The sequence below is a fragment of the Laetiporus sulphureus genome (assembly GCF_001632365.1).
Source record: "Laetiporus sulphureus 93-53 unplaced genomic scaffold LAESUscaffold_11, whole genome shotgun sequence".
Taxonomy (NCBI): Eukaryota; Fungi; Basidiomycota; class Agaricomycetes; order Polyporales; family Laetiporaceae; genus Laetiporus; species Laetiporus sulphureus.
In genome coordinates, this window is record NW_024468520.1 from 570,842 (window position 1) to 596,213 (window position 25,372).

The 25,372-nt window shown below is 51.6% G+C and overlaps 9 protein-coding genes across 9 annotated transcripts; 5 read left to right on the forward strand and 4 right to left on the reverse strand.

The window, feature by feature from the left end:
* Positions 1 to 824: 824 nt before the first annotated feature.
* Positions 825 to 1,042, forward strand: LAESUDRAFT_649344 (kinase-like protein; the record flags this gene model as incomplete). The annotated part of the gene is made up of 2 exons (XM_040904170.1): positions 825 to 935; positions 959 to 1,042. Coding segments are annotated over 2 exons (195 nt in total), but the record flags the coding sequence as incomplete, so codon positions are not given.
* Positions 1,043 to 2,611: 1,569 nt separating this feature from the next.
* Positions 2,612 to 3,196, reverse strand: LAESUDRAFT_649040 (uncharacterized protein; the record flags this gene model as incomplete). Its single annotated transcript, XM_040904149.1, has 2 exons — positions 2,612 to 2,871; positions 2,995 to 3,196. 2 exons carry the CDS (start codon positions 3,194 to 3,196, stop codon positions 2,612 to 2,614), a joined length of 462 nt encoding a protein of 153 aa, XP_040766211.1.
* A 3,190-nt stretch (positions 3,197 to 6,386) lies between these two features.
* On the forward strand, positions 6,387 to 7,218 carry LAESUDRAFT_712970 (uncharacterized protein; the record flags this gene model as incomplete). The annotated part of the gene is made up of 4 exons (XM_040906931.1): positions 6,387 to 6,524; positions 6,576 to 6,842; positions 6,900 to 6,944; positions 7,060 to 7,218. 4 exons carry the CDS (start codon positions 6,387 to 6,389, stop codon positions 7,216 to 7,218), a joined length of 609 nt encoding a protein of 202 aa, XP_040766212.1.
* A 4,031-nt stretch (positions 7,219 to 11,249) lies between these two features.
* LAESUDRAFT_620582 (RNA-binding domain-containing protein) lies at positions 11,250 to 11,813 on the reverse strand (the record flags this gene model as incomplete). Its single annotated transcript, XM_040903266.1, has 3 exons — positions 11,250 to 11,357; positions 11,425 to 11,634; positions 11,700 to 11,813. Coding segments are annotated over 3 exons (432 nt in total), but the record flags the coding sequence as incomplete, so codon positions are not given.
* A 3,626-nt stretch (positions 11,814 to 15,439) lies between these two features.
* On the forward strand, positions 15,440 to 16,027 carry LAESUDRAFT_723997 (uncharacterized protein; the record flags this gene model as incomplete). Its single annotated transcript, XM_040908517.1, has 6 exons — positions 15,440 to 15,442; positions 15,494 to 15,628; positions 15,649 to 15,662; positions 15,706 to 15,771; positions 15,868 to 15,890; positions 15,945 to 16,027. 6 exons carry the CDS (start codon positions 15,440 to 15,442, stop codon positions 16,025 to 16,027), a joined length of 324 nt encoding a protein of 107 aa, XP_040766214.1.
* Positions 16,028 to 16,749: 722 nt separating this feature from the next.
* Positions 16,750 to 17,083, reverse strand: LAESUDRAFT_68768 (uncharacterized protein). Its single transcript, XM_040905964.1, has one exon. The coding sequence runs from the start codon at positions 17,043 to 17,045 to the stop codon at positions 16,830 to 16,832; it is 216 nt and encodes a 71-aa protein (XP_040766215.1). The 5' UTR covers positions 17,046 to 17,083; the 3' UTR covers positions 16,750 to 16,829.
* A 270-nt stretch (positions 17,084 to 17,353) lies between these two features.
* Positions 17,354 to 18,483, reverse strand: LAESUDRAFT_757710 (uncharacterized protein; the record flags this gene model as incomplete). Its single annotated transcript, XM_040912342.1, has 5 exons — positions 17,354 to 17,383; positions 17,442 to 17,638; positions 17,716 to 18,041; positions 18,110 to 18,213; positions 18,277 to 18,483. The coding sequence occupies 5 exons, from the start codon at positions 18,481 to 18,483 to the stop codon at positions 17,354 to 17,356; spliced, it is 864 nt and encodes a 287-aa protein (XP_040766216.1).
* Positions 18,484 to 20,661: 2,178 nt separating this feature from the next.
* LAESUDRAFT_723998 (uncharacterized protein) lies at positions 20,662 to 21,677 on the forward strand. The gene is made up of 4 exons (XM_040908518.1): positions 20,662 to 20,685; positions 20,743 to 20,893; positions 20,949 to 21,049; positions 21,128 to 21,677. Exons 2-4 carry the CDS (start codon positions 20,878 to 20,880, stop codon positions 21,563 to 21,565), a joined length of 555 nt encoding a protein of 184 aa, XP_040766217.1. The 5' UTR covers positions 20,662 to 20,685; positions 20,743 to 20,877; the 3' UTR covers positions 21,566 to 21,677.
* A 329-nt stretch (positions 21,678 to 22,006) lies between these two features.
* LAESUDRAFT_649125 (PIN domain-like protein) lies at positions 22,007 to 23,994 on the forward strand (the record flags this gene model as incomplete). Its single annotated transcript, XM_040904153.1, has 5 exons — positions 22,007 to 22,030; positions 22,085 to 22,426; positions 22,477 to 22,592; positions 22,648 to 22,825; positions 22,882 to 23,994. 5 exons carry the CDS (start codon positions 22,007 to 22,009, stop codon positions 23,992 to 23,994), a joined length of 1,773 nt encoding a protein of 590 aa, XP_040766218.1.
* Positions 23,995 to 25,372: the final 1,378 nt, after the last annotated feature.

A 25,372-nucleotide genomic window follows, 5' to 3' on the forward strand; every position in this document is an offset into this window, starting at 1 on the left:
TGGACGATCCGATGTTTGTCTTCCATTGTCCGATGTCTCTTCACTTGAATTGCCGCGCATCCCATCGCTAAGCAGCAATGAAGGCGCATCTTCTGATGGTGAAAGTTCGGGAGCACTTGCATCAGACGGGGGCGGTCCGTCACCGAAGCTTTCCGTTGAGTATGTGTTCCCGTGTCCCGTCGCCCAGCCCGATGAGTATGCCCCACCCCTCAAGTACCGCCATGATTATATCGAGCGTGGCGTTGGCCACGATGACGACGAGCTGCTCTCCGACGACACGACGACACTGGTTCTCTTGATGGTGATGATGACGGGCGTCTCGATGATGAAGGGCAGGCCACCTGCGACCTGTTCTGCCGACATGAAGATACCACCTACAAACTGCTGATGAAGCTTGGCAACGGCGCATGTGGACGTGTGATGTTTGCGGAGACCGATGACGGACAACAGGTTGCCATTAAGGTCACGCCGAAGCTCAAGCAATACCGCTGTGGTCGCGATCTGATCTTGCATGAGAAATGAGTTATGGAAACAGCAAATAAAGTTGGAAGTCGCTACTTGATGCACTTACAGGCATCGTGGGAGGATAAGAAATTTTTGTACTTCGTCATGGTAAGTTTCCTCCTACCTTCTCGCAAAGCCGGTGAAGATGCAAGTTTTTGCATTGTGTCAACAGAAGGCGTATCTTGGCTCGTTGAGATATCGACTTGCGTCCGTGCCGTTGGATCCTGTGGAGGCTAAGTTGCTCTGCGCGGAGATGGTAAGACTATCGACATGTCGACATGAACCATTGAGCCGTGAAGTAACGAGATTGGCAGGCATATGCAGTCAAGGAGCTCCACGATAGCCGTACAATCCATCGTGATATCAAGCCAGACAACTTCTTGGTCGATGAGAAGGGTCACCTAGTCTTAAGAGACTTTGGATACTCATACGTGCCCAAGCCTCACTGTACAAGTTCGAGAAAGCCAAAACATTCACGTCCGTGGGTATGCCCGGGTATGCGGCACCGGAGGCCATTGTGTCTGAGTCCAAAGGCTAAACCTGCGCGGTCGACATATTCAGTTTGGGGCTCGTCTTCCTGGAGGTCCTGGGGGGTTTTCAGATGCCATACTATTGTGCGCTTACCTTGCCGGCCCAACTCGATATAATGGACGTGAAGCATCTGGAGCTGGACCTTGAGACTATCATCGAAGATGCGCAGGGTAGAGATCTCGTGCTCAACGTACGTAAAACGTGTGTTGGCCCGCGAACGTTGTGCTGATTCATCCATATCAGATGCTGAATACCAATCCTACTAAAAAGGTTCGTCGAATGCTGTTCTATGTCATCCCTTTTTCGACGACATAGATAAGGAAAAATCGCCAATCGCGAGCTCTCCTGTGAGTCGTTGATCTATTGCCTTTTGCGCGGGAGCTGAGAAACGTTCTGTAGATCCACGCAAGCCAGCCTTCTACTTGAATCTCCCCAAGCAAGAGTCTGTCAAATTATCGTTCTCGACGTTCTACGGCGGTTTAGACTCCGCCTATGAGGATTATCACAAGGATGAAGATGCCCGGCTACTATATAACGATAATACCACTCGACAACTCATCACTGGCGGCGATGACGATTTCAAGTTCTCCCGTTGAGCTCCATACATTATTAATACATCCTTACTTGCATTCCGCTCTAGAGATTAGCTGACTCAATTGTGCTTCATCTGTAATTAATGCATTCTACTCCGGCCTCCCGCAATGTATTCCTACCCTTATTTCAGCCATACAGAACGAAGTCTCTCCCCTCGATGTCGGTAAGAATCCACCAACAATGCTGAAAATTGTCGAACACCATCACGGTTCCAATTACTCATCTGCAAGTGCTTCAACAGCTCCAGTAGAATCTCCCTATTCATATCGTCTATATTCATTGAATGTGCCAACTCTACATGTCTCTCACAGCCCTGGATGCTCTTCGCTGCCTGAGGATTTACGAGCGACACAGGTCTGTCCATAGCTGTAGTTTCATGGATCCGACATGCTCGCGATCTGCATGTTCACTTCAGCTTATTGCCCGGATTCCCCTCCAAAGCCCAATTGCGACTTTTATATAAGTCGTTCTCTCTGAACTGCACGCGGGGGAGTCCGGCGTAGTATTTTACCTCGGACGCACGGGCATATGCAACATAGAGTTGCTATGAAGTTGGTATGTTCTCACTGAGTGTCAAAAGTGCTTTCAAAATGATTACTGTCCATTCGTTTGACGTCATGCAAACGAGTCCAGCCACATCTCATCGCCTATTTCCTACTACGGATTAAAAGCAGTTTGATACAACACTGTAGCGTCGGATCGACGTTGGTTAAGTGAGTCAATTGTGAAAGTGAAAGAAACTGTTGTCCTCGATAATCGTCCGTGTGAACATCACGTATATGGAGGATTGATAGGAGAAGACATTCCATCACCCATTGAGCAGAGGTCTCGGAACGAGATGCTGCCTCGTCCGCGCCTTTGACTGCAGAGGATCATCTAGTATGAATCCTTTACTAAGAAAGAGTAACCGCACGTCTCATATCTTCACACTCACAATAGCTTTCTCGTTCTCCATTCTGATGTCACCAGCTGCACGAATGGCTCATGAGATTGTGGAAGCTTGCAACTTCTCGAAGGTTCGTGCAATGGAGGATACGTTGCTTTTCACTCGAGGCTCTGCCTCACCACCTGTGCGATATGCAAACACCTGCGAAAACTGAGTTCCAAATGACACCTTGGCTTGATGGGCCAGTTCCTGATCACGAAGCTTCCGAGCTTGCTTGAGCAGGTCAGAGATCTTGGTGATAGGCAAACGCTTCCCATTCGCACTATATTTCTCCCAGAAAGCCGCAGGTTTCAGGGCTCTATACTCTACAATGAGGAACTGACAATACACTCAGGCAACGTGCAGCAGAAGGACGAGAGATATGAGAACCTTCCATGTTAACCAGCGCTGCTTGATTCCAGCCCAACGTCTATCTCCACGGTATTGGTATAGCTTGAGCCAATGAATGAGCGCAATACTTCTATCGCGCAAGAGTAGTGGAGATGAGTTGTCCCAGGATGGTGAAGAATCATCCCATATGCAATCCAATCGGTCCAGATCGTTTGTGAATGATATGGCGGGAGGATCAGGAACCTCAGAACTGTCAAATTCTAAGGCACCTGAAGCCAGCTCTATGGTCATTTCGATGCCTCGTCTCGATAACGATAGCGTAGGACTTGGACTTGTTGTGACACTGGATGCAGGAGGCAGTCCAGGTGGTGCATGCATTGTCGGAGGAACAGTGGCGAGGCTCTGGGATTGAATGGTCTCTAAGCGTTGCTCTAAACGCTGCATACATGCGAGTAGCTGATCCGTGAGAACGCTTTGAGGGGTTGATGCGGTGCTTATGCAGCTGGACGGGTCTTGTGTTGAGCATTTTGAGAGTCGAGGATGAGCAGAATCACCGTCGGTTTCTGGTCCTGGCCGGTTCCCGCTCCGCGGCAGCGCTGAAAATGAGTTGCGCGAGGACGGAGGGATAGAATCATTGCCGTTGAATGACGATCCTGAATGAGAAAAGAGGACATCCTCACGTGATTCCGTCGTAGCAAGCCTCTGCTCGTTCTCGACTATCGTGCGAGCCTTCAACACACTGTCAACGCATCGCCAGGCTGTGGTTGAGTTATGACATACCCAATCGGCCATTTGCGTTAACTGAGTAACGGTTCTCGTATCCTTCGATCTTCGAGGAAGCGATGACGTAGGCGAGGAGGTCTGGTACGTCATGATTTGCTCTCTACGTAGGGCAGAACGCTTCCAGTGTTTCCTGTGTTCCTTTTGAGATAATGAGTGTCCTTCTGAGTAGCCTTTCGCACGTGAAGGCATCTGATTCTGATTTCTCGGACCCTTATGAGAGCGTGTATTGACGGGCTTCTTCCTAGTATCACCGTTGTTACTTTTGAAAGCAATAGCGACACATCATCAAACACTCACAGTTCCCATGCATCCATGTCTTCGCTGAACGATCTCAGAGCGGAGATATAGGAAGCTTTGTTCTGGCGCGCCGGTTTCAGTCTCCACTTGCGGACGAGCTTCAGAAGTTCGGGACGTTTCATTGGCCCTCTTGTTGAAAAAATCAACTTATAGTCATGACACAGCAAGAAGATTCTACCAGTACTCACAGATCAACTTGTTCCGTACTCCATTCCCCGTTGATAGTGAGCTCAAAGGGTAGTGTAATGATGTTACTCCCTCCAAAAGGAGCGCTGGATATGTCGCATCGCGGAGGTGAGTTCACCACGGGATTTGGATCAGAATTTTCACGGAGTGATAGTGCACCATTGTTTTCAGTGTCTGAGCTAATTGTGGTAGTACTGTCTGTAGTATGGGGAGTGATGTCAAGTGAGATCTGAGCAGAGGGAAGGCAAGCCAACGTAGTTAGGGGATCGTCTGACATACTACTGGATCAGTATGTAAAAAAGCAAGAATCCCGCGTAAAAGTATCGCGAGAGATCCAGTTTTATATGGAGCATCAGCACGATCTCTTGAGTCAAGACAAGGCGAGACGGACTCTTAAGACGTAGGATCAAGACGCTGGAGTGAAGGAACATGGCGCCAAACGTTATCGCCAAGGGAATCATGATGATTCCAAAAACATAGAGAAAGCAGTCTAAGTCAGGCTGTTAGAAAAAAAACATGACAGTGTCGAGATTTCAAAGGTGTCGCGACCGTTGAGCGAGGCATTTCTTGGGCACTTCTGCAACGGCGCGATGTACACGTGACCGCAACAGGCGCCCGATGACAAGGGGAAAGTCATTTCTCCATGCTGAACGTCAAATCTTGCCGGGGAGCGTCAAAATGCCGTCTGTAAGTGCTCTTACGGATTCCTGCGCTCACAGGGGTTTTCCTGTCATTCTGCTTCATCAGTTGCTTCGTGGTGCTAATTTGACGTTCCGGTATACCGCCGAAAGCAACGCGCTCAAGCTTCATGTGAAATTGCGTGAGTGGGTCGGTGCTGTAGCACAAGACCATCCAAATGCCTATCCATACAACAGATCGCGGCGAGAATCGCGGGAGGGAAAGCACGCAGTAGTGCCTCTGGCAGCGAATGAGGTACGTGTCTTTCTGCTTGACATTTAAATGTAACAGACACGGCGACAGGTACGTCGTCTTCCCGCGCTAGGACAGCAGCTGGGTGAACCTGAGGCGCTCACTACATCCAAAGAGCGCTTGTTGTTACTCGTGTGTGGCTTCCATGGTCGAAATCATTTGTTCGACTCTGACGGCTCCACTTCATCTTCGCTACAGGCCGAAAGGACCTGTGTCCTAAGCGGTCACTCGAAATGCGACCACCGTTGACTCAAGACAGCCTAGTTGGAATGCACCATGCGGCTATCAAACTCTAGGAGAGATCCTCAAATCATCGTTCAATCCTCTATCATTGCCACATCATTTTCTGAAGGCTTGCTCGGCACGTCATCCGATGGACTGTTTCAGCATGGCGAAACATATGGACATGCACATGTGCCCTTATTTTTGGTATGAAGGGATGCGGGCAACCGGTTTCCATCAGTCGTCACATGGTGCACTCCGCCTGCGCTCAAGCTACATCGAGGTTCTGAACGTTAGTGAAGTCGATGTTCAATCGACTCGACTGCCTGGATGGTTGGCATGGACATAGCATCTAGCATCTTTAATGGCCACACGTTGCTAAGGAACCGATAACCAGATCTTCCGAAGCACGTGAATCCCCTCCAGGTTCCTGGCGCGAGCGCGAGCGTGAGGGCTTCAATTCGTGGATGATGGCTCTCGCTGTGATCACGCTTGACGACAATCTGACTGGTCCATTTTTCTTCGGCTCCGTCTCTCAGCGGATCTCAAAATGCTCACTGTTGTAGTCAAGACATGCGGATCTCGACCTGGCTGTTACTCTCCGGGCCATGGTGAACAACCGCTTGAAAGTGTATGCGGCCTACAGTATCTTACTCTCCCGGAACTTTAGAAGCCGAAGCGTTGAGCGAAGATTCCGAATTTCTGATGGCTGGAATCATGTGATCATAGGTTACTACGGGTAAACGGCTTCCTAGGGCATTTGGCCCGCATAGATCACGACCGCAGTGACGGTCCCAACGGCTGCGTGCCATAGAGGCCTCTCTTCTGTCACCACTTGCTTTGGAGCTAGAGACTCATTGTGTTGTTTGGAGGTATCATTCGAACCATGTGTCTTCCGGCTGTAGAATCATCTAGAAACCACCTTTGCCACACAACATAAAAGCCAAACATCTCGTACTACTCATCCAAGCTAGCACATCGCGTTTTGTGACATATTCCCCGAAGGTATCTACGACTCTCCGTTAATCGTCCGCATTCACAAAGTGCCCAGTCACGACAAGGCATGGCGGGACCGGGTGATACCCTTCTCGCATTAATGAAGAAACGAGCTTTCATTATCACCGCGGCACAGACGGTTTTGCTCGCTGACCCGCACTGGTCGCGTCATGTGTTGCTGAAGGTGCACCAGAGTTATGAGCCGGTAAGGACGGTCGTTTGATGACTGTAGCAGAGTAATCTGACATGATTACAGGCCACAAGGAACGATACAATCCGATCTGTTGATGGCAGCTACACCCTCAGTGCCACAGTCTTGCTGCCGGGTGATGCTGAAGTGCCACAGTTCTTGCGCACTAGTCCGATCGTCATCGTAGAGCATTTTATTGGCACTGGTGGAGATCCTGCAGCACCCAATTGGGTGAACTGGCCGCCGGACACTGTGTGGGTTGTCCGCATCTCCAGACGCGCAGCATCACAAACTTTCAAAGAACTGGCTGAATATCCGGAGAACCTGGAGGTGGTATGTCGTCCAATGTAGCATTGAGGCTTGGCTGCTGACATTTACTTCTTCTCGGAGCCTGGGTTGTGCCCTTCTATCCTTGAATGGGCAAAGAGCATTTGGGTGAGTCACATTCATGCAGTTCTCGAAGTCCCGTTCTCACTCGCTGTTCATATCAAGGAGGGAGACATAAGCGCAGGCACTGCGGGTCCTTTACTTCCGCCTCCTTCATCTGTAGCACAAAGGATGCGCCCCTATAGATCACGGAAATCCCGGGATAAATCATCTTCAGTTGGAGGGTATATCTACCTCCGTGCCCGCGCTGTTCGCCGCTTCTGTGGCTCTGCAGATGACTATTTGTACCTACGCAATCGTGCAGTATGCCATGCCGCCATAAAGCTTCGTTTATAGGGAATCGCAAATAAGCATCTGCATTAAACTCTCAATTCACGACGATGCAATCTCAAAGGCAGAGGACACCTGAGGTTAATTTTGCAACTAGTAGCTGACGGACGTTCGACGCGGTGGGAAGGCCTATAAGTATTCGCTGACTAGTTTTATTGCGATGGTTGTATTCGCGTAGATTGCCCAATACATTGTTCGTCAACAGGGCGATCGAACACGCCAGTTCAGCGGCTCGAATTGATCCAGGAGAAGCCTTGACTAACTCAATCGTGCGAATGTGCCCCGTGCAGAAACGTAGAGGCTCGCTTGGGAGCTTCGGTCAGGTCGGGAACAGTGAAGTTCATGATTATTTGGCAGAGAGGATGCGGGGGGACGACACGATCGGAAGGAGACTGTCTGGATAGAAGTTAATGATCAACTTGATAAGGGACGTTCGAGCGGCATGCGGAAACAATACACTCAAATCAGCTTCACGGGAGAGGCAGTCTTCTGCGGTTCTAGAGCTCGTTGCAGATTGCCAGTTTGGTATACCTGATCCCAAGGGCTGCGCTTTTAGAGGCGGTTTTATGAGGATCGCTCGAATGCGTCGTGATACACATCGTTGTATGAGGACGATGAAAGCCTTCACGCATCATCAACGACTGAGAATGGTCGCGGTCATCTTTGAGTGTCTCACACAATGACATGGTTGACTCGATGTATCGTTTACAGGTAGACAAGCATTTATGAAGAAGATAAGGAAAGCCGCGTACGCTTTTTAGCCGACAGGCACAGCCAGCACGCATGCATGTGCTGTGAGTGCGACGTGGAGAGTTACAGCAAAACAGCCGTCTCTGTGGCGTATGCTTCGGCAATAGCACCTGCATCAATCAATGATGGTCCGATGCAGCCTGAAAGCGTCGTTTCCACCGTCTCGGAGGACTCGCACACGCCGTTCCTATCGAACTCTAGTGACGGATAGGAACTGTCAACAATACGCATATAGATTAACAGTCACGGTGCCAGCAGGAACGCACCGTTGTGAAAATACAGAAGAAATAATGCATCTGTAGAAGTCGGTGCATGACATGCTTGCCGGACTCAGAAGTGAGATTATTGTATTGGTGAGGTTTGCTTTTTAGGTCCCCTTCTAGCAGTGCTGAAAAAAGCCTGACAACGTTGCAGTTCGTGCCAGGCACGAGGAAATATGCGCGGTTGACCACCCACTGAGGTATACCGCCGGCAGTGCATAGAAATAGTATCTACATTGGGATTGAGAACGTCAACTACAAAACTCACAAATTGGTGGACTAATGTGAATGGATTACACATTTTATTCACAGCTCAGTCCCTCGATGTCGATGACTAACTCATTCAACAACAGCAGGCAGGAACACGCACAGATCGTATTCTCACCACAAGTCTTAACGCCCTTCGGATGCAACGGGCCACAATTCACTGCCATGCATGGCATGGGTGCCGTATAAAGCTGTTGGGCAGGAAGTGGCGATGGGATAGCATCTTCTCTAGACTCTGACATGCCCAGGCCTCGCCATCCCGGAGTACCAGCCAGAGTAAGCACGGGATAAGATTCGTCGTAGTTCAGCTAGAAGGAGACACTAAGAATCGGATGCACAGGATGGTCTGAGAGTCAAATGCTCCAACCGATGCCGCGTGCGGGTCGATCCAAGTCACGACCGCCACCGTTGATGCCGACCGGGTCACGTGCGCGCGTTTTTCTTTTGTGAATACATTGATATACCAGCTGGATATACCACCATTCGCTCGCCTCTACAACATTGCGCAATGTCGACTGTCCGACATGGTCATATGCGTACCAGCGGTTCATCAGCGCACCCACGTTCCCAGCGCCCAACTCGACAGGTCTTGCATTGCACGACACCAGCGCAAAGTCACCGAAACCCTGACATGTGGCCGGTGCTGCAAACGATCAGCAGCATCTTGCGATCTCGCATCACCGCCCACCGACCGCTACTGTCCATCGACCCTCCTCATAGCGCTCGCCAAGCTCGGAGACCCTAAGTGCTGTAGATGGGATCCCGCGTCGCGTGTCAGCCAGCACGCCATCACCTTGTCTGTTTGAGGTGCGTACTTCCTATTGTGCCATATTGCGTTGCTCAATCGCGTGAACCATCGCAGTTCAGGGCACGCTGCTCTTCCTCTCATCTTGTTCGTGACATCGACGGCGTGACCCGTGCGGCCGTTACAAGTGATCGGAAAGGCTGTCCTATTAGTACTGCATTACGGCCGCAAAGCACGGAACGGAAGACTTTCGCTGCGTAGCCGGAAGCCGACCTTCAACCGAAGGTTACGATCGCGACATCGATCTTCTTCCCTGTGCGGACGAAGGTTGGGACAAGCCACAACGTCCGCGCGACTTGGAATCCGACGCCCTCAATGCGCTCTGGCCATGCCCATTAATATGGCCGTCTGATGGACAGGCAAAGCTATCTCCGCTCTGTCGAGAGTCTCGGAGCTTGACGGCTCGTTTGATGCAGGTATGCTGTCTTTTAACTTGCGCTTGTCTTTCTGCCAGTCTGATCGTACGGTGTCAGAGAGCGCCGACCGAGAATGGGCCTGTGATGATGGCCAAACTATCCAGCACGTAGAACTAACAAGCACGATGTGAACTTTGCGCCGCGTCTGCAGACTGCCGTCTGCGTTGCGACGGGCTGGCCGCCACACAGACCGCACAGTTCCAATGGCGTATAACCGGGCTAGTGCGTTTAGCGGATACGTGGAGGGTCGCGCGTCGTGCCGAAGTGAGCATGGCGTGCGGTGGATGCAATGCTTGAAGCCAGTGGATTTGCTGGATGATGATTAAGGGCAAGTGAGGATCAGAAGGATATGGCTTGCGTGCAGTAGGATACCTAGAATCCTCGCGCTCCGAGTCACTCACTCGTTGATCAGCTAGTCGCTGACGCGGAGAGCGCATGGGATCCGCCTTGCCAAGGGAAGCCCTAATCTTCGAGACGCACCGTCTGAGAGGAAGTGATTGTCGCAGGCCGGCGCGAACTGTGCACAGCCTCTCACGGTTCCGTTTATGCACGCGCATCGCGTCATTTGAGGTGCGACCGTCAAGACTGTTAGGAAGAGCATGTGCCTCGGTCGTCATGCATTTGGACTCCGAGGCGCATGGACGGTGCTGCCGCCTTTGCGCTCGGGAATTCTCACGCACGTGTATCTCGATGTTATATACTTATTCTACATCGTTCAATACATGAATAGTGCGATCATCTTGGCCACGAATCGTGCAGAAACCGCTTGTTGGCCACTTGGGGCCTGGGTGCGCATTGCAAGATATGTACGACGAGTCGCGAATGTGACGTAACGTTCACAGGCATGTGTTCTGTGCAAACGACGAAAATTGTAGTGAAGCGTTGCGTGTCGAGTGTGCACGCTGCTTAGCGAGGTGCAGACCCGCGAGGGAGAGCATGCCGCTGTGAATGACCACGTCAGCACACGGCGCACGAATCGAGGCGTCCGGGCAGCTGTAACCAGAAGGAGCGAGCACGAACCCAATCTGACGGTCTTGAGAGCGACAGGCAAAGTAATGAGAGGAGGCGACCGTCGCACTCCACCAGAAGCTGGAACCATGTTTATCACACTGAAAGGCCACCAACGACGGTGGCACGTTTCAAGACATAAAGGTGATTGTGTGCATCGATATCACCGATAAAATGCATAACAGTATAGCATCCTCACAAAAAGGGGCCTAGCTCCTAGGAGCGGGATTGAACGAGCAAATGCAAAACAAACCAGATGAAGCAACGAATCCCAGAGAATAGAGCATTTCGTAGCTAAACCTGAACAGGCCCTGCACTTTTGTCCACCGCAGAGACTGCATGGTCAACAACAGGGATCCTAGCAATGAGACTTAACGAGTAACGGATACAAAACGGAATGCATTCAGCAAAACAAAAGAATGTCCCTCCATGTTATGCCGTGGAAAGCTTCCCCTTTTTTTCTGCAAGGTGACGTCAGAGCACGGTGGGAACTGAGAACTTCTGGGAGACGCACGTATGCGACGGCGTCGTAGTCGATGCCCGCCTCCTCGAGCTTGCATTTCTTCAGGCTCTGGCGCTGGAGCAGCCGCTCCTCCGCCTTCCCCTGCTCTTTCCCCGTGCGTTTCTGCATTTGGTCAGTTACCAATAAAACGCCATATCGACGCAGGTCAACGATCCTATTCTCAGCGCACCTTGTCATGCTGCATTCTCACAACGCGCGGCACGGTGCGCCACTTCCTGTCTGCGCCGACCCATAGCTTGGGGTGAACTTGATCGTTCGAAATGACCTTGCACTTGAAGATATGTCCCATGAGGAGGTAGTTGTCCATCGTCTCTGCGACGATCTCCGCAACGGATGCGGAGTCGAACTCGATGAACGCGCAGTATTTCGAGTGCCCAGTCTATGAATGGCATCGTTAAAACGGATGAGCGAACAGGTTGTGGATGAACGGCATGAGCGGCGTACCTTCTTTTTGCGTGAGATTCGGAGGCGCGTGACGTTGCCGAACTGCGAAAAGTATGCGCGCATCTCGTCTTCGTAGGACCCGTGCGGTATCCTGCCGAAGTAGATCACTCCACGGTCTTCACTCTGCACAAAGAGCGGAACTCAGCACAGAGAGTATGTCAAGAAGGAAGTCATGCACACCAGATGTTTCTTCGCCTTCTTCAGCTTCTGCTTCACGACCGCATCATCCTTAAAGATGGTTGGCAGGTCTGACACGCCAACATTCTCCCACTCTTCCGCGCTCTCATCGTCGGAAGAGTCGTCATCGTCAGTGGAAGAGTCGTCATCGTCATTGGAAGAGTCATCGTCGTCCGTGAAAACGCCATAGAGACGTTTAGCATCCTCTCCTCCTTCGTTCTCCTTGTGATTGGGTACCAACGACTCCATGACTTCTTCTTTCTCTTTGTTGCTACCGGAGGCAACTGCTTCTTGATCCTCGTTCTCGTCATCACTAGCTGCCTCCTCATCCTCACCCTCATCCTCATCATCATCCTCATCGCTAGTCGCAGAAGCTCCCTCCTCTTCCTCTTCCTCTTCAACCTCCATACCATTAATCGAAATAGCTTCTTCCTCGTCATCGTCCTCGTCGTCCTCGTCGTCCTCCTCGTCCTGGTCGGACTCAGAAGCTTCAAAAGGTGGAGGTGGGGCCTTCGTCTTCACCGTCTTCTTCACTTTGAAAGCTGGTGCAGGTTTCGCCGGAACCTTCGTCACAAAACCTTTCGTGGCTTCCTTGGCGGGTATAGTTTTCGACTTCTCCGCGCTTGCCTTCGCAGAAGACTTCCCGGTCTCCTTCGCAGGGGCGGGCTGCGCCTTCACGCTCTCCTTGGCTGGGACTTTCGATACCGACTTCTTCCCACTCTCCTTCACGGAGGTAAGGTGTGACACCTTAGCACTTTCCTTCGCAGGAGTAGGCTGGGGAGTGGGCTGCGATGCCTTTGTCTTCTCCACGGGAGCAGACAGTGATGCTGTCACAGTCGCCTTCACAGGAGCGGGTTGAGACGCCTTCACCTTCTTCTTCTCCGTGGCGGGGGCAGGCTGCGATACCTTTTCCTTCTCCCTTGCAAGAGCCCTCCTTTGCTGGAGCAGCCTGCGAGGCCTTCAGGGCACTCAACTCAGACTTAGCCTTCTTGCTGGCAGGCTCATCGGGTTCGGCGAGCGCTCCAGGTGCAGGCGGCTTTTCACCGCTCTGTTCCGCCACAGCCGGCTCTCTATGCTTACTTCTCTTCCTCTTCTTCTCAGAAGTCATAGGCGCGGCTTCAGCGGTGGGAGCGGCGTTGAGCTGCGTGTTTTTCCCCTTCTCCTGTCCTGCCTGTCCGTGCACCCTCGTAGCTGCCTCTGGCGCCTTAGCAGCCTGCAGCGCTGGTGTGGCGGCTGCACCAGCCTGTAGCTTCCTCTTTTTCCTGCTCTGCTTGGTGGTGCCTGCAATACTCGCATCTCCCGCAGTCGGTCGCGGTTCGCCTGCTGCTTCTTTAAATGTGTCCTGAATGGGGGTCCCAGGCAGGGCAGACTTCGAATCTGCGTTTGCCTTTCGTTTGCGCTTCTTGGGCTGTTCCGCAGGCGCAGGTGTTGTTGCGACAGTTTTCGGTGGCTCCGCAGGTGCAGGAACACCCGCCTGAGCCTTCCGCTTTCGATTTGTTTTGTTTGCAGATGATTGCATCCGTTCTTCATCCTTGCGCTGAGCGACGGGTGCAGAGGCATTCGTCGGAGTGACAGCTGGTGCGGATGCATTCGCTTTAGCCTTCTTCCGTCTCTGCTTCCTCTCTCCAGCTTCACCCTCATTTTCTGCCTTTTGGGGTGGAGATATAATAACTTCAAGGGGAATGGAAGCGGATGCGTCCGCTTGATCGTGCCGTTTCTTACCTGCTTTTTGGCGAGCATCATCGTGAGTCGATGGCAGCAGAGGCGGCTGTGCAGCGATCGCAGAAGGAGGTGAGGCATTTGCGTGTACAGTCTCGTCTTTTGTGGACAATGCTAGTTGCTCAGCGGACAGTGAAGGCCCAGACGTATCCTCTCGACGTTTGTTCTTCTGTGGCTTGGGCGGCTGATCTGCCGGCTTCGGCATGCTAGGAGCTACATCGGACTGTGCCGCTTTAAGAGCGCGCAGTTTCATGCGCTTCATCAACTTTTGTGGTGTCTCGGGATGTACAGACATCTTGGAGAAAGAGGTACAACAGACGAAGCCTAGCGCAGATAAGGAAGAGCATTTGGGACGGCACGATCAGCACGTGGCGTTGTATACCAAAGGCTTCTGATCCAAACAATGGATCGAGATTCGAGTTTTACTCACCGCCGACGACTTCTGCGGCCCAGGCTGCAACCTTCCGCGCATCTTCACTGAAGCGCTCAGCATGCGTTTGAAGAGTTTGCACCATCGGGCTGGACAGTACCGCGTTCATGAACATTCGATTGCGGTGAAACGTGCAGTGACTGGCTGGCTATTCAAAAGCACTTCGGGATTACTAGGAGAAAGATGGCCGCTAGCATTTTGAACGAGATGTCTACCGTCTACCATCATTCAACATGTCATCATGTGTATCCTGGTACGTGAGGCGCTCTATTAGCAATCATGCCTGGAGACCGACTGTCCCACACTTATGACATCGAATGTCCACAGATAAATGTGCCGAGCAGCTGTGACGGACGGCACTGCTTTCTTTTGTTTCGATGAAACTCGATCTTAACGTTCACGGTGGCGTCGACATACGGCAGCCAAGCATGCCACCGTCGCGATCCTGTTGATCGTTGCGATCCGTTTCTTGACGTCTCAGCTGGAAGTCAGCGGACGCAAGTTGCGACTTGCTCCTGGACCCAGCTCGCTCCCAATTGTGGGAAACCTGTTCCAACTGCCCGCGATCTTCAAGGAAAGGACTTTGGCAGAATGGGCGAAGCAATACGGTATGCGCAGGGTCATCCTCATGCATTCAATATATCGACGAGTGGGATAGGGGATGTCATCTGTGTCCGATTTCTCAGGGCGCCAGTAATTATACTGAACACGTTGGGAGCTGCTCAGGACCTCCTGGACAAGAGGAGTTCGAAGTACTCCGATCGTCCTCAAATCACCATTGTTTCTGACACGTAAATGTCTATTCCCTTTTGTTGTCTACTGACGACTTACCTTGAGATCAAATAGGGCAGGATGGGATCGGGATGCCCTACGACGACCGTTTCCGCAGATATCGGAAGTGGATGCACGACGCACTTGGCACAAAGGCTGGACTCAAGATTCTCGTTCCGACGCAGCAGAGAGAAGCATACAACCTGATATCCGGACTTTGCGAGAAGCCCCAGGCTTTGCAGCTCCACATCAACCGGTCAGCGCTCAGTTCCGTTGAAGGCATGGATAGTGTTGAGACGGCTTCTTCGGATTCGCAACAGGACTGCTGGTGGAGATGGGATACGGGCACACTATCACGACGCTGGACGACGCGTGCGTCCACCTCGCTGACTGAGCCTTGGGCGAGATCGTCGAGGGCGGATATCCCGGCCTCATGTTTGTCGACTCCATCCCGATGAAGTATTGGGAGATTCTATTTCGTTCAGTTACACCGACAGAGTCCTCATCGCGTACCGCTTCAGTGAAACATCTCCCCATGAAAAGGTTCCTGGGACCTGTAGGCTGTTTCCTTCGTAAATCACGCCTGATCGTCGCTGCGGCTCAGATGATGCTAGATACTCCGTTCGAAATGGTCAAACAGGCCATGGTACGCGGTGTCATTTTTCCTGACTATTCAAAGGAAAGTAACTTTTCGCAGGCAGCAGGTACCGCCAGCCCTTCGCTGACATCTTCTGTGCTTGCAGAGATGCAGAGCCAAGGGAAGGTGATGGAACAAGATGAGAGCGACATCAATGGCGCTGCCGGAGTGCTCTATGCAGCCGGCACAGAAACCGTGAGCATCATTTTATTGAGTTTTTGTTTTCGAAGTTTGTGCACCATCGTTGCCACTCAGACGATCTCGACCTACAGAAAGGCTCAGGAAGAGATGGATAGGGTCATCGGGTGTGGATGTCTTCCCGAGCTTGATGACCGGGCGTAGCTGCCATATCTCGGCTGTATCTTGAAGGAAGTATATCGGTCAGTACATCACAACTGTTGCTGTACTCCTACTATTCACTTGTGAGATCTCAGATGGGGATGTCCAGCCCCTCTTGGTCAGTAGTCCCGGTTGTCACGCCTCTTATATCGCTCATTCAAGAGTCATACAGGATTGGTGCACAGACTCATGTCCGACGATGAGTACCGCGGATATGACATAGATGAGGGCTCGACAGTGCTCCCAAACATCTAGTGCGAATCTATTCCTCGAGCCACGTGTGTAGTTGCTTACATCGATCGATAGAGCTACGACCAGAGATGAGCGTTGTTACCCGGAACCGGAATCGTTCCGCCCGGAGCGCTTCTTGAATGCTAACAATTCCGAAGTACCGGATCCATGCAACACGGTCTTCGGGTCCGGACGGCGGTGAGTGTCAACCTGCTTCGCGCTAAAGTTCAAGGCTGAAGAACGCACCTCGAACCAGCATCTGCCCTGGCCGCCTGATGGCAGACGATACCTTGTGGCTTGCTATGGCAAATGTCGTAGCCACGCTGAAGATCGAGAAGGTCGTAGGGCCTGGTGGTGAGAAGATCACGCCCGAGGCAGATTGGACTTCTGGGTTCATCAAGTATGTTGCTTTGACTAGGACGTGAACCTGCTGCTGACCCACACTCTCAGCCAACCAATCGACTTGAAATGCGATGTTCGCGCGAGGTCGCAGGAAAGCTTGGATTTGATTCATCAGATGAGCGCGCACATCGTGAACGAGGAAGTCTTGTACGCGTCAGGTCTTCAATACGTTTTCGTATGACTATCCTAATCTGATGGAATGACAATGATGATGGCGATTTCCATTCTGAACAGCATGTGGGGCTGATACCCCACGGAAATGTTCATATTGTCCAGTTATGCATCAGTCCTGCTGCGTTTCAGAATATGCTTCTCAAGTGGACGCCCGAGCGCATACCAAAAACTAGCGCGTGGCTTGTTTTCGAGCGTCTACGAATGGCAGCGATCAAAGTCGCAGTCTTTGATAGATGAGGCAAATTCCCCTTTAATACCGGCGAACCGACTGCGATGGAGCCGCACGAACCTTCATCGCCTCATCCAGAAAAACGATTTGGCTGGTAGGGTCTCGTTTTAGCTTGAGAACGGTCTCAAGAGCATAGACCTGGACGTGATGAGAAGTGTGGCTCGATACACGCGCGCCGAGAAGCACCCTTGCGCGTAATGATACATGAGGACCTACTTTGATACAGCAGCTTGTCATTTCTTCTACGAGGTTCTCCAGGCTAGCCCAGAGAGCAGCAGCGTATTGAGGGGCCGTAAGTCCGTCCGCACACGGGACTTGTATGTTAGCCCCTGAGACGTCACATTAGACTCTGCGAAGACTGACAATCATAATATGCTACAGGCACCAAGAGGAGAACACAGAAAGAGGGGCGTGCCTTTTGCGAGGACATCTTTAGAAATACGCGATATGTCAAACGCGTACCGGAATCTACTCTCAACTGCATCTGCCAGATCATTGATGAGCTCCTGCACCAAAATTGGCAGAAAACGAAGGTTGTGTGCGGTTTAAAGCGAGGATGCGAGAAGAGACTGATTCTAGTCGGATAGAGTTCTTTCAGTTCTCATTAGACAAGGAACAATCGCAAACACCTACGAATTCCGCGAGTCCTGTCATAACCATCACTTCCATATCTGCCATTGCACGTGCTCTGACGGCTTCAATGTATGGCAGATGAGCAGCCACGGCCTTCACGCAACCCAGAGGTATCGTATGGCCCCGATCCTCCGATGTATTATCATCTGGGCTGCCCCGCGGGTGAAAGTCTGACGATGAGCTTCCAAAAAGAGAAGCTGATGTAAATATATTTAGGGGACAGGCGTGTCAGAACCTCGACAGGCTATTCCAAATAAAATGTGAATGTACTGACTCAGTTCAGCAATCGTCAATGCAGCCTTTGCTATGGTCCGCTCCTTCTCGTCCTCTCCTTCTCCAACAGATGTCAACTCAGTAGGCTGTATAAGGGCGAGCGGTGACTCGTTCGGTTTGGACTGGTCCTTCTTGGATATGGCGGTTGATGTCTCCGTATCAGCAGATTCTCCCTTGTTCATATCTGCTAGCTGTACTTCCAACCGTCGAGTTAAAATCACAAAGCGCGACATGCGGCGCAGGATGTCTGATGCTTGCTGAATGCGTCCAAGTTTGGAAACATTGTTTTGGAGCGATTGAAACAGCAACCGGATCTTGGTTCTCAATCTGAATGATGCTAGATAGGATAAACTGCATCCACGGAGCCCAAGATAGCATTGGACTCATTTTCGTACGATGAATCGAGCTCATCGAGCCCATTCTGAACTGATGAGAGCGAAGCCTCGAGCTCAGTCACTCCGGCCGCTTGCACCAGCAGCTCCTCATGATGTGTAGTGACCTGGGAGCGTTGTGGTCTGATATTGCACACATGAGAAGACTTCCATGACCACATAGCACTTACCATATTCTTCAGCTGCTTCTCAATGTCCTCAGTAGAGAAGTTCAGCTTCGATATGGCGACTGAGACGTCCTCGTGTGCTGCTTCCAGGCTGGAGCCCTTGCCTGCTTTGGACTTCCCAGCCTCTCCGGCTAGAATGGCATTCGCGTAATCGTCTGGATCGAACTCGGGACGCGCGAAGACGGCATGGTCTGCACGCTGGTAAGTCATGAGTGCATTCGACCGCTGACTGGACTTACGCGGGCATACCGGACATGCCGGACTGTATGATGTACTTATAAATGTAGCATCAATACAGTCCAGTCTACAGCCCTACAGGAGGTGAGCTTGTGCGACGTGAGACTGTCGTGTAAGGTTGCAGTCAACGTTGGGGTACGGATGGGCGCTTGTTGAATTGAGCGTCATATACGCGCCACGTGCACCGCGCCCTGATCTGAATGTGCATCTTCCGATGTGTCTGTCGAGCGTTGTCACACCCAGCTTCTGGCAACAGTATGTCTTGTATATACAGAATCGCGAACTTTAGGGATTGCCTGATGCTCTACGATGTCTCGATACGTTATGGAAACTTGAACCTAGCCGCATCTCTGGAAGCGGGAACTTCACATCGTGGTTCCACTCGCATATTCTGTACCTCTGTGCAAATTGTTACATGGCTACATGCATTTGATATTGTCACCGTAATGGCAATGCTGCCGTCCAAATACCCGAAATTCTGGGAGGTTTGCAATGGGGTCAAAAATCGACCAAAGGCTATCGGGCAACAGGCATGCTTTCTACCGTTTTCGCGAGCAATACACAGAATGCACTAAGTGTATCTTTGGATGCTCGTTATCTGCCACTCTGCGACCCTAATTTTGTTGTGGATGGACGGCCCCCGTGCCACTGATACCGCGGTGCACGATGATGCGATGCAATGGTAAGCTGCGGCCAACCCTCGGTGTCTTACTCATGTTCTTCTCGCAGCGCCACATCCACAGGCATGAAATCCTTACATTGTCTCCTTCGCAAGGAGTTTTCCACTAGGAAGGGACCACTGACGCGCGCGATGCATCGTGATTCCTCTGCATGGACTTGCTTATGCACATATGATATCATAAACAAGTGCGCAGTCCTCACTCGTCTACGAATCATGATCCAGACTACGCTCTACTACGCTAACAATCCACTATTGTGGACAGTCTCGTAAGCTTTGCGAGATATCATAGGGTTCTGGTGACATTGCCGGTAAGCGCCCCCCACACGAACGTGCTTGACACCTCGGATACCCGTCGGCGGTCGGTATCCAGGCACACGCTGGTCCCGACGTTCAAAGTCCATGCCACATATGGTGCATATGGTGCACTCGCCTACTGATACTCTTCGATGCCGCGTCAAGCAGCTTCGAAACCACCTTTTGACGCCTCGCAAAACTCACACCCGCAGCCCTCGGCCATGCAATGGTCTACAAATGCATCCGTCGAAATCGTAGCAATGATCTGCTGGTTGCGTCCTTTGGCGCGTCAAAATGATGGCCTAAATGGCGATAACTGATGTTGAAAGTTGATGCGGACGCCGTGCCTTGCCTGACCGGTCGACCGGCTGTGATTCGCGGCCGACGTGAAATTGGACGACTGTCTGCGGTGTATGGTCAGTCGTAAACATTACATACGTGCAGTCTTGTTCTTTTGCACAACGAGGAATACAAAAAGACCGTTTCTGCACAGAATCATAAAAGTATCCCGATTGACAGAATGATCATAAACTGGGTTTAATCGGGTCAGTCTCGTTGCCACATGGTCGACGATAGCCTTGGAGGCTGGCATGACGATTGTGCTCACATGTTCGTTCGCAAGACACCTTCGTTCGCAAGACACTTTTTCTATCCGCAAGAAGTTTGACTGGCGTTCGAGCGTCAAGCACCTAAGTAATCCCAGGATCGCGCGCCTACAGCGCCTCGGACCCGTAGTGGACTCCAAGTGGAAGCATCCTGCCTCTCTTCCCGTACCGCTTACATGCCATCCGACGATCTCTCCTTCTCCTCGTGAACTCCGTCATTTCGAAGTCTGCCATTGCAATGCAGCTGGAACTGTGCCACAATCGTATCTGTGCACGTGACATGCACAGCCACCTAGTATCAATTCGTACCGGCCTCAACCATCTTGTACGTAAGGCTCACCCCGTAAGTGCAGCCTGTCGCACTGACAGCGGAGTCACAAGGCTGTTGGGAGCGGACTGGACTACTATCGTGCCCATGCGGCATATGATGATCCGTGCGTGTGCACTCCGCTCTGCAATCCATATCAAATTGTTCGACTCAGCACCACATGCTTTGGCGTGATTGCAGCAACTTCTACCAGTCCATCATTGGTCGGCTGCGCATAACCTGGGGTGCAAGTTTTCACGAGACACCGTCAAATTTACGGAGGGCTGGTGAGCGGCTTGACATTTACATTGACGGCCTTCCGTCCCTGATTCGAGCGCATCCAGGTCAACGTCAGGTGCTTCCAATAGACCTCGGCAGCGCAGCGGGCGTATGAGGCATATCGCTATTGGAAGTACCATCATCCCTTGTACGAGCCTCTTGGCGGGAGCCCTGAGATGGAACGAGAGGCGATGATCGCTATGACCGTTGCGGAAGGCATGTGCCCCCTTTCACCTTCCGCCAAGGCGTTCTCACCCAAAACCACATACAGCCACCCATCTATGGCAGTACACTGGGCGGTTCTTTGACCAGATCGGCCTAAGAGAAGCCTCGAAAGTCGCAGCGGCAACTGCTGAGCGTATCGCAGACAGGGTGCGTCCGCTTCTCTTTTATCTTTTATCAGGGCATGGGCCCCATGGTAACATCACACCACGTGATGCGCTCGATCAGGTTCTTGATATTGGCAGCTACTACGGAGAAACCAGATCCTATCATTCGTGGAGGTCGGAGGTGTCTCTTGCGAACCCCTACATCAGCGGTGCGGGCATGATATCACCATACAGTGGTGCATCACCACTTCCTGGAAGCTATGGAGTAGTGCCAGGATCATACTATGCACCAGTAGCCGTGTACGGAGGATACGCAGCATACCCGTCGGCCGCCGTTTACCCCGCCGCCGGCTCATACTCCGCATTTCCTGGCGCATATACTGCCACTGTCTACGCAATGAATGGCATCATTCCGCAATATTACGGCACCGGATACATGCATGGAAGGTACTACGGTGCTGAGTACCCAGCAACTGCAGGGTCAACCATAATACTCAGGCAACCGGGCCATCATCATCATCATTACTATCATCGGCCTCACAGCGCGGTTGGATTTTGAGCGCCACGGCCATCAGAAAGAACGTGTGCGAATTGAGTGGAGGCACAATTTGTGTAGCATGCAAGGCACCTCATGATTCCCTGGAAAGTTTGTTTCGCCATCTTCTTTACTTTGACCCAGATCACTATGACTGACGACTGAGCCTGGTACGACCTAAGTCAGTCTTGATGCGTTTCCTCTCGGGTCAATCCTAATTGCTCCCACCAGTCCGTCTGACCCTGAGAACTTTGATGCTTGAAATTTCAACATCGACTCAAGATTCCTGTAAAAGAATGTCTGGCAGTCATGCCTCCACAGTACTAAAAGGGCCTGACAAACTCACGCTTCGTTGACTCAATGTCGTAATCCTTGACACTTAAACCTTGACGGTGACCCTACAATCCGTCTACAAAACTACATAGATCGGTCCTTCTTACGCCGAACCACATCCATACTCGCATCATGGGCGTGCAAGGATTATGGCAGGTGAGTCTCACAGAAGAATTTACCAGACTTTGATATAGATGTCCTGTCATGCAGATCTTGCACAAGGTGGGGCAGTCGCGTTCGTTAACACACCTCGCTGTTGTGGATGGCTTTGAAGGAAATCAGTCCGGAAGGCGAGCCTACCGCGTAGGTATTGATGCAAGTATATGGTTTTATCATGTTGGCCATGTCAAGGGTGGAAAGAACCCTGAACTACGCACATTGTTCTTCCGCTTGCGACGTCTAGCAGAACTTCCTCTGATTCCCCTCTTTGTGTTGGATGGTACCGAGCGGCCGAAGATGAAGAGGGGGAGCAGGGTAGGCAAGTCAGGCTTTCATAAGCTGACTGCCGGTCTGCAAAAGCTTCTCGAAGTCTTCGGAATGGAATGGCGGATCGTGAGTGTCTGACATCGAATTCCTGTAACTAAGCTGATGTTCTATCCCAGGCACGAGGAGAGGCTGAAGCCGAGCTGGCATACCTCAATCAGATTGGGGTGATAGATGCTGTCATGACTGACGACGTAGACACCCTCATTTTTGGTGCTCAGACGATCATAAGGAAGTGTGTCCATTCCCCACCTGGACATTGCCTGAGACTGAAATTCATCTGCACGCAGTCCCAATCTCAATCTACTGGGAAATAAGGCATATCCAGCGCTCAACTCAGATGGAAAGCCAAGCCAGCATCATGTCATGTTGTACACCGCCGATCTGATTCGCACTCATCCGGATGTGTCTCTATCCAGAGGCGGGTTGATACTCTTTGCCCTTTTGTCCGGAGGAGACTATGACAGTGTAAACATTCTCGAAGCATTATACGTGACAAATCCTGATTTTGACGGACGTTTTAGGGCTTGAGAGGCTTTGGTCCTCAAATATCTCATGCGTTGGCTCGATTGGGGTTCGGTGACATGCTCCTTGATGCATATGAACAGCATGACCAGCAGGATCTGTTGCCATTCCTCACACAGTGGCGTGCAGATTTGAATACCGAGCTTAGGACGAACGCTCACGATCTCCTGCGCTATTCCTACCCGTCCTTGCATGTACCGGACCACTTCCCAAACATGCAGCTACTGCAGAGCTACATGAATCCGCTGAACAGTGCTAGTGGTGGCCGTCAGGGCGGAGGTACTCTACGGGATAATGCTGACCTAAATATCCCAGCGGCCGCAGCGTTTTGCGAAATTTACTTTGACGAGTGGGGCTATCGGTCTGCAATCATAAAACGATTCCGAAATCTGCTGTGGGAGGCTGCGGTGGTACATATCCTTCGACGTGCGGCACTGGAGGCCGACGAAAAGGAGAAGGAAAAAAAACTTAAAGCTGGTCAGGCTGATGTTACCATCAAAGGCCCCCTCACTCCCTCACGAGGTGATGCCATTGGAACACCTTCTCTTCTTGTCAACAAATACCTCAAGTCGGGTGATGTCGACTGTCGAGCTGCAGTATTCGTGAACGGAGACAACCACGCATCTCGGCGGGCCCACGAGCATGATCCAAATCTCATCAAGAGGGTAATTGGCTCTCGCCGACATGTCTCAACGGACAACATCCTCGAATATCGAGTAGAGGTTGATCCGGCCCAGTTAGTCTCTTTGGCCCACTCGGGCATCGAGGGAAAGCATCCTGAGCCTTTCGGCAACGCCAGCGCGCACACACTCCCCGATCTACCAGACCTCATGATCCGTAGTTCTCAAGGCTCACAGCAGGGAAAACGAGCTGCCAAAAAAATGCCTCCAGACCCGCATAGCATTATGAAGATATGGATACCAGCCTCGATGATGCACCGGGTGCATCCAGAGCTTGTGGAGGACTATAACGCTGATGTGGAAGCAGAGCGGACCAAAAAGAATGTCGCCAGAAAACGAAAGCAGCAGTTCGAAGAGAATGAGGATGCGCGGGAAGCCAAGAGGACAGCAACAGAGGGAAGCCGATCTGCGAGCCGGCTCATATCCAGTTGATTGAAGAGAATTCAGAACGCAGTAATCGACGGCGAGATATGCTTACAAGGACACCACTCACAGTCTACAATAAAACAGATGCTTTCCGCAAATGCAATTCGAGAATTGATATATGGTAGTACATATGCTCACAATCAGCCATGCCCATGTCCGCCGCAGCTTTCACATACCGACTCTTCATCCTCACCGTCTTCCCCCTCTTCCTCTTCCTCCAACTTCTTCGCATTCCTCTTCCACGTCTTCCTCTTCGCGGTGCTCACCTTCCGCCCCTTTGCATTCTTTACCTTCTAAACCACTGCTGCGATCTCCGTCGTCCACCCCTCCAGGTCCGCATCCTTCCCCTTCGTGAGGGGTGAGAAACGGTTGAGGACTTGGATTTCCTTTCTCCACACGATCACATCCGAAGCGATGTTGTCGAATGGGGGTCTTGAGGATGAGCGGGATGTCCTTAGTACGCGGGTCTGAGAGGATGTGGGCAAATGTGAGGCCGAACTCACTGCTGTCGGTGCATTGTATGATCAGTCCTTGTTCTAATATGTTTACGGAGATGTTGCTATAAGGTGCAATCACGGACAGCCCGACGTTTTGGTGCCGGTCCTGTTTGCTTCCCAGAGCAGCCTTTGAGTCGTTGAGGTGCATGCCGCGGAGGTACCGCGGGCCGACTTGGCGCTCAAACTCGGCCACTGAGATGCGCACGTCGATAGAGATACAAGTGACAGTCGCCCAGGTTGGCCACCCTCTCGTGTTGCTAGAACAAAGGCGTCGTCAATTGAGCTCGACGCTTTAGCGCAACTTACTTCCACCATCTTTCATTCTGATGTCATAGCTCTGTCTTGTCATGAACTGTGTACACCTCGTCGCATGTCATCCACCGCAAGATAGGCCGTTTTCTTGAGGTGTAATGCGACTTCATAGCCAGAGAGATGCGACCGCTTCGAGGCATCTCGACCCTCAGGAGGAATGGGTCAGAAGACGTGTTCGATGTGCGACGACGGACCGCTAGAGATAGCATACAAGTACTGATGCATTTCGCGGAATAGGATAGCGATGCATATCAAATTGCAATATAGGGAGGTCGGTCAAGCGTGTACGCTGGTGATGGCTGAATATGGTCGAATGGAAGCGATTTTGAACACATATCGGGCCTTGCAAACCCACAGGGCTCTCAGCACTCGCAACGGCGGTCCCGGGATAGTTCACTCACGGTATCACCTCGCTTGAGTTTGGAAGGCCTATCGCTTCCACGCTAAACTTAGCGCGCCAGCGTACCCGCATCGTATACAATCTCGCCGTACCAGTCCACACACGAACCGCAATCCTCACCCTGCACATTCTCTCTCCGCTTCACCTGAAAATTCGTATAGTACTGGTAGAATGC

What these genes read in the sequence shown, in the direction of transcription:
- LAESUDRAFT_723998 (XM_040908518.1), top strand. An exon ending in CTGAGCGTATCGCAGACAGG is followed by an intron (nt 21,050 to 21,127) that starts GTGCGTCCGCTT and finishes GCGCTCGATCAG; the next exon opens with GTTCTTGATATTGGCAGCTA.
- LAESUDRAFT_68768 (XM_040905964.1), bottom strand. Translation starts at nt 17,045, where the DNA reads ATGACAAGCTGCTGTATCAAAGTAGGTCCTCATGTATCATTACGCGCA.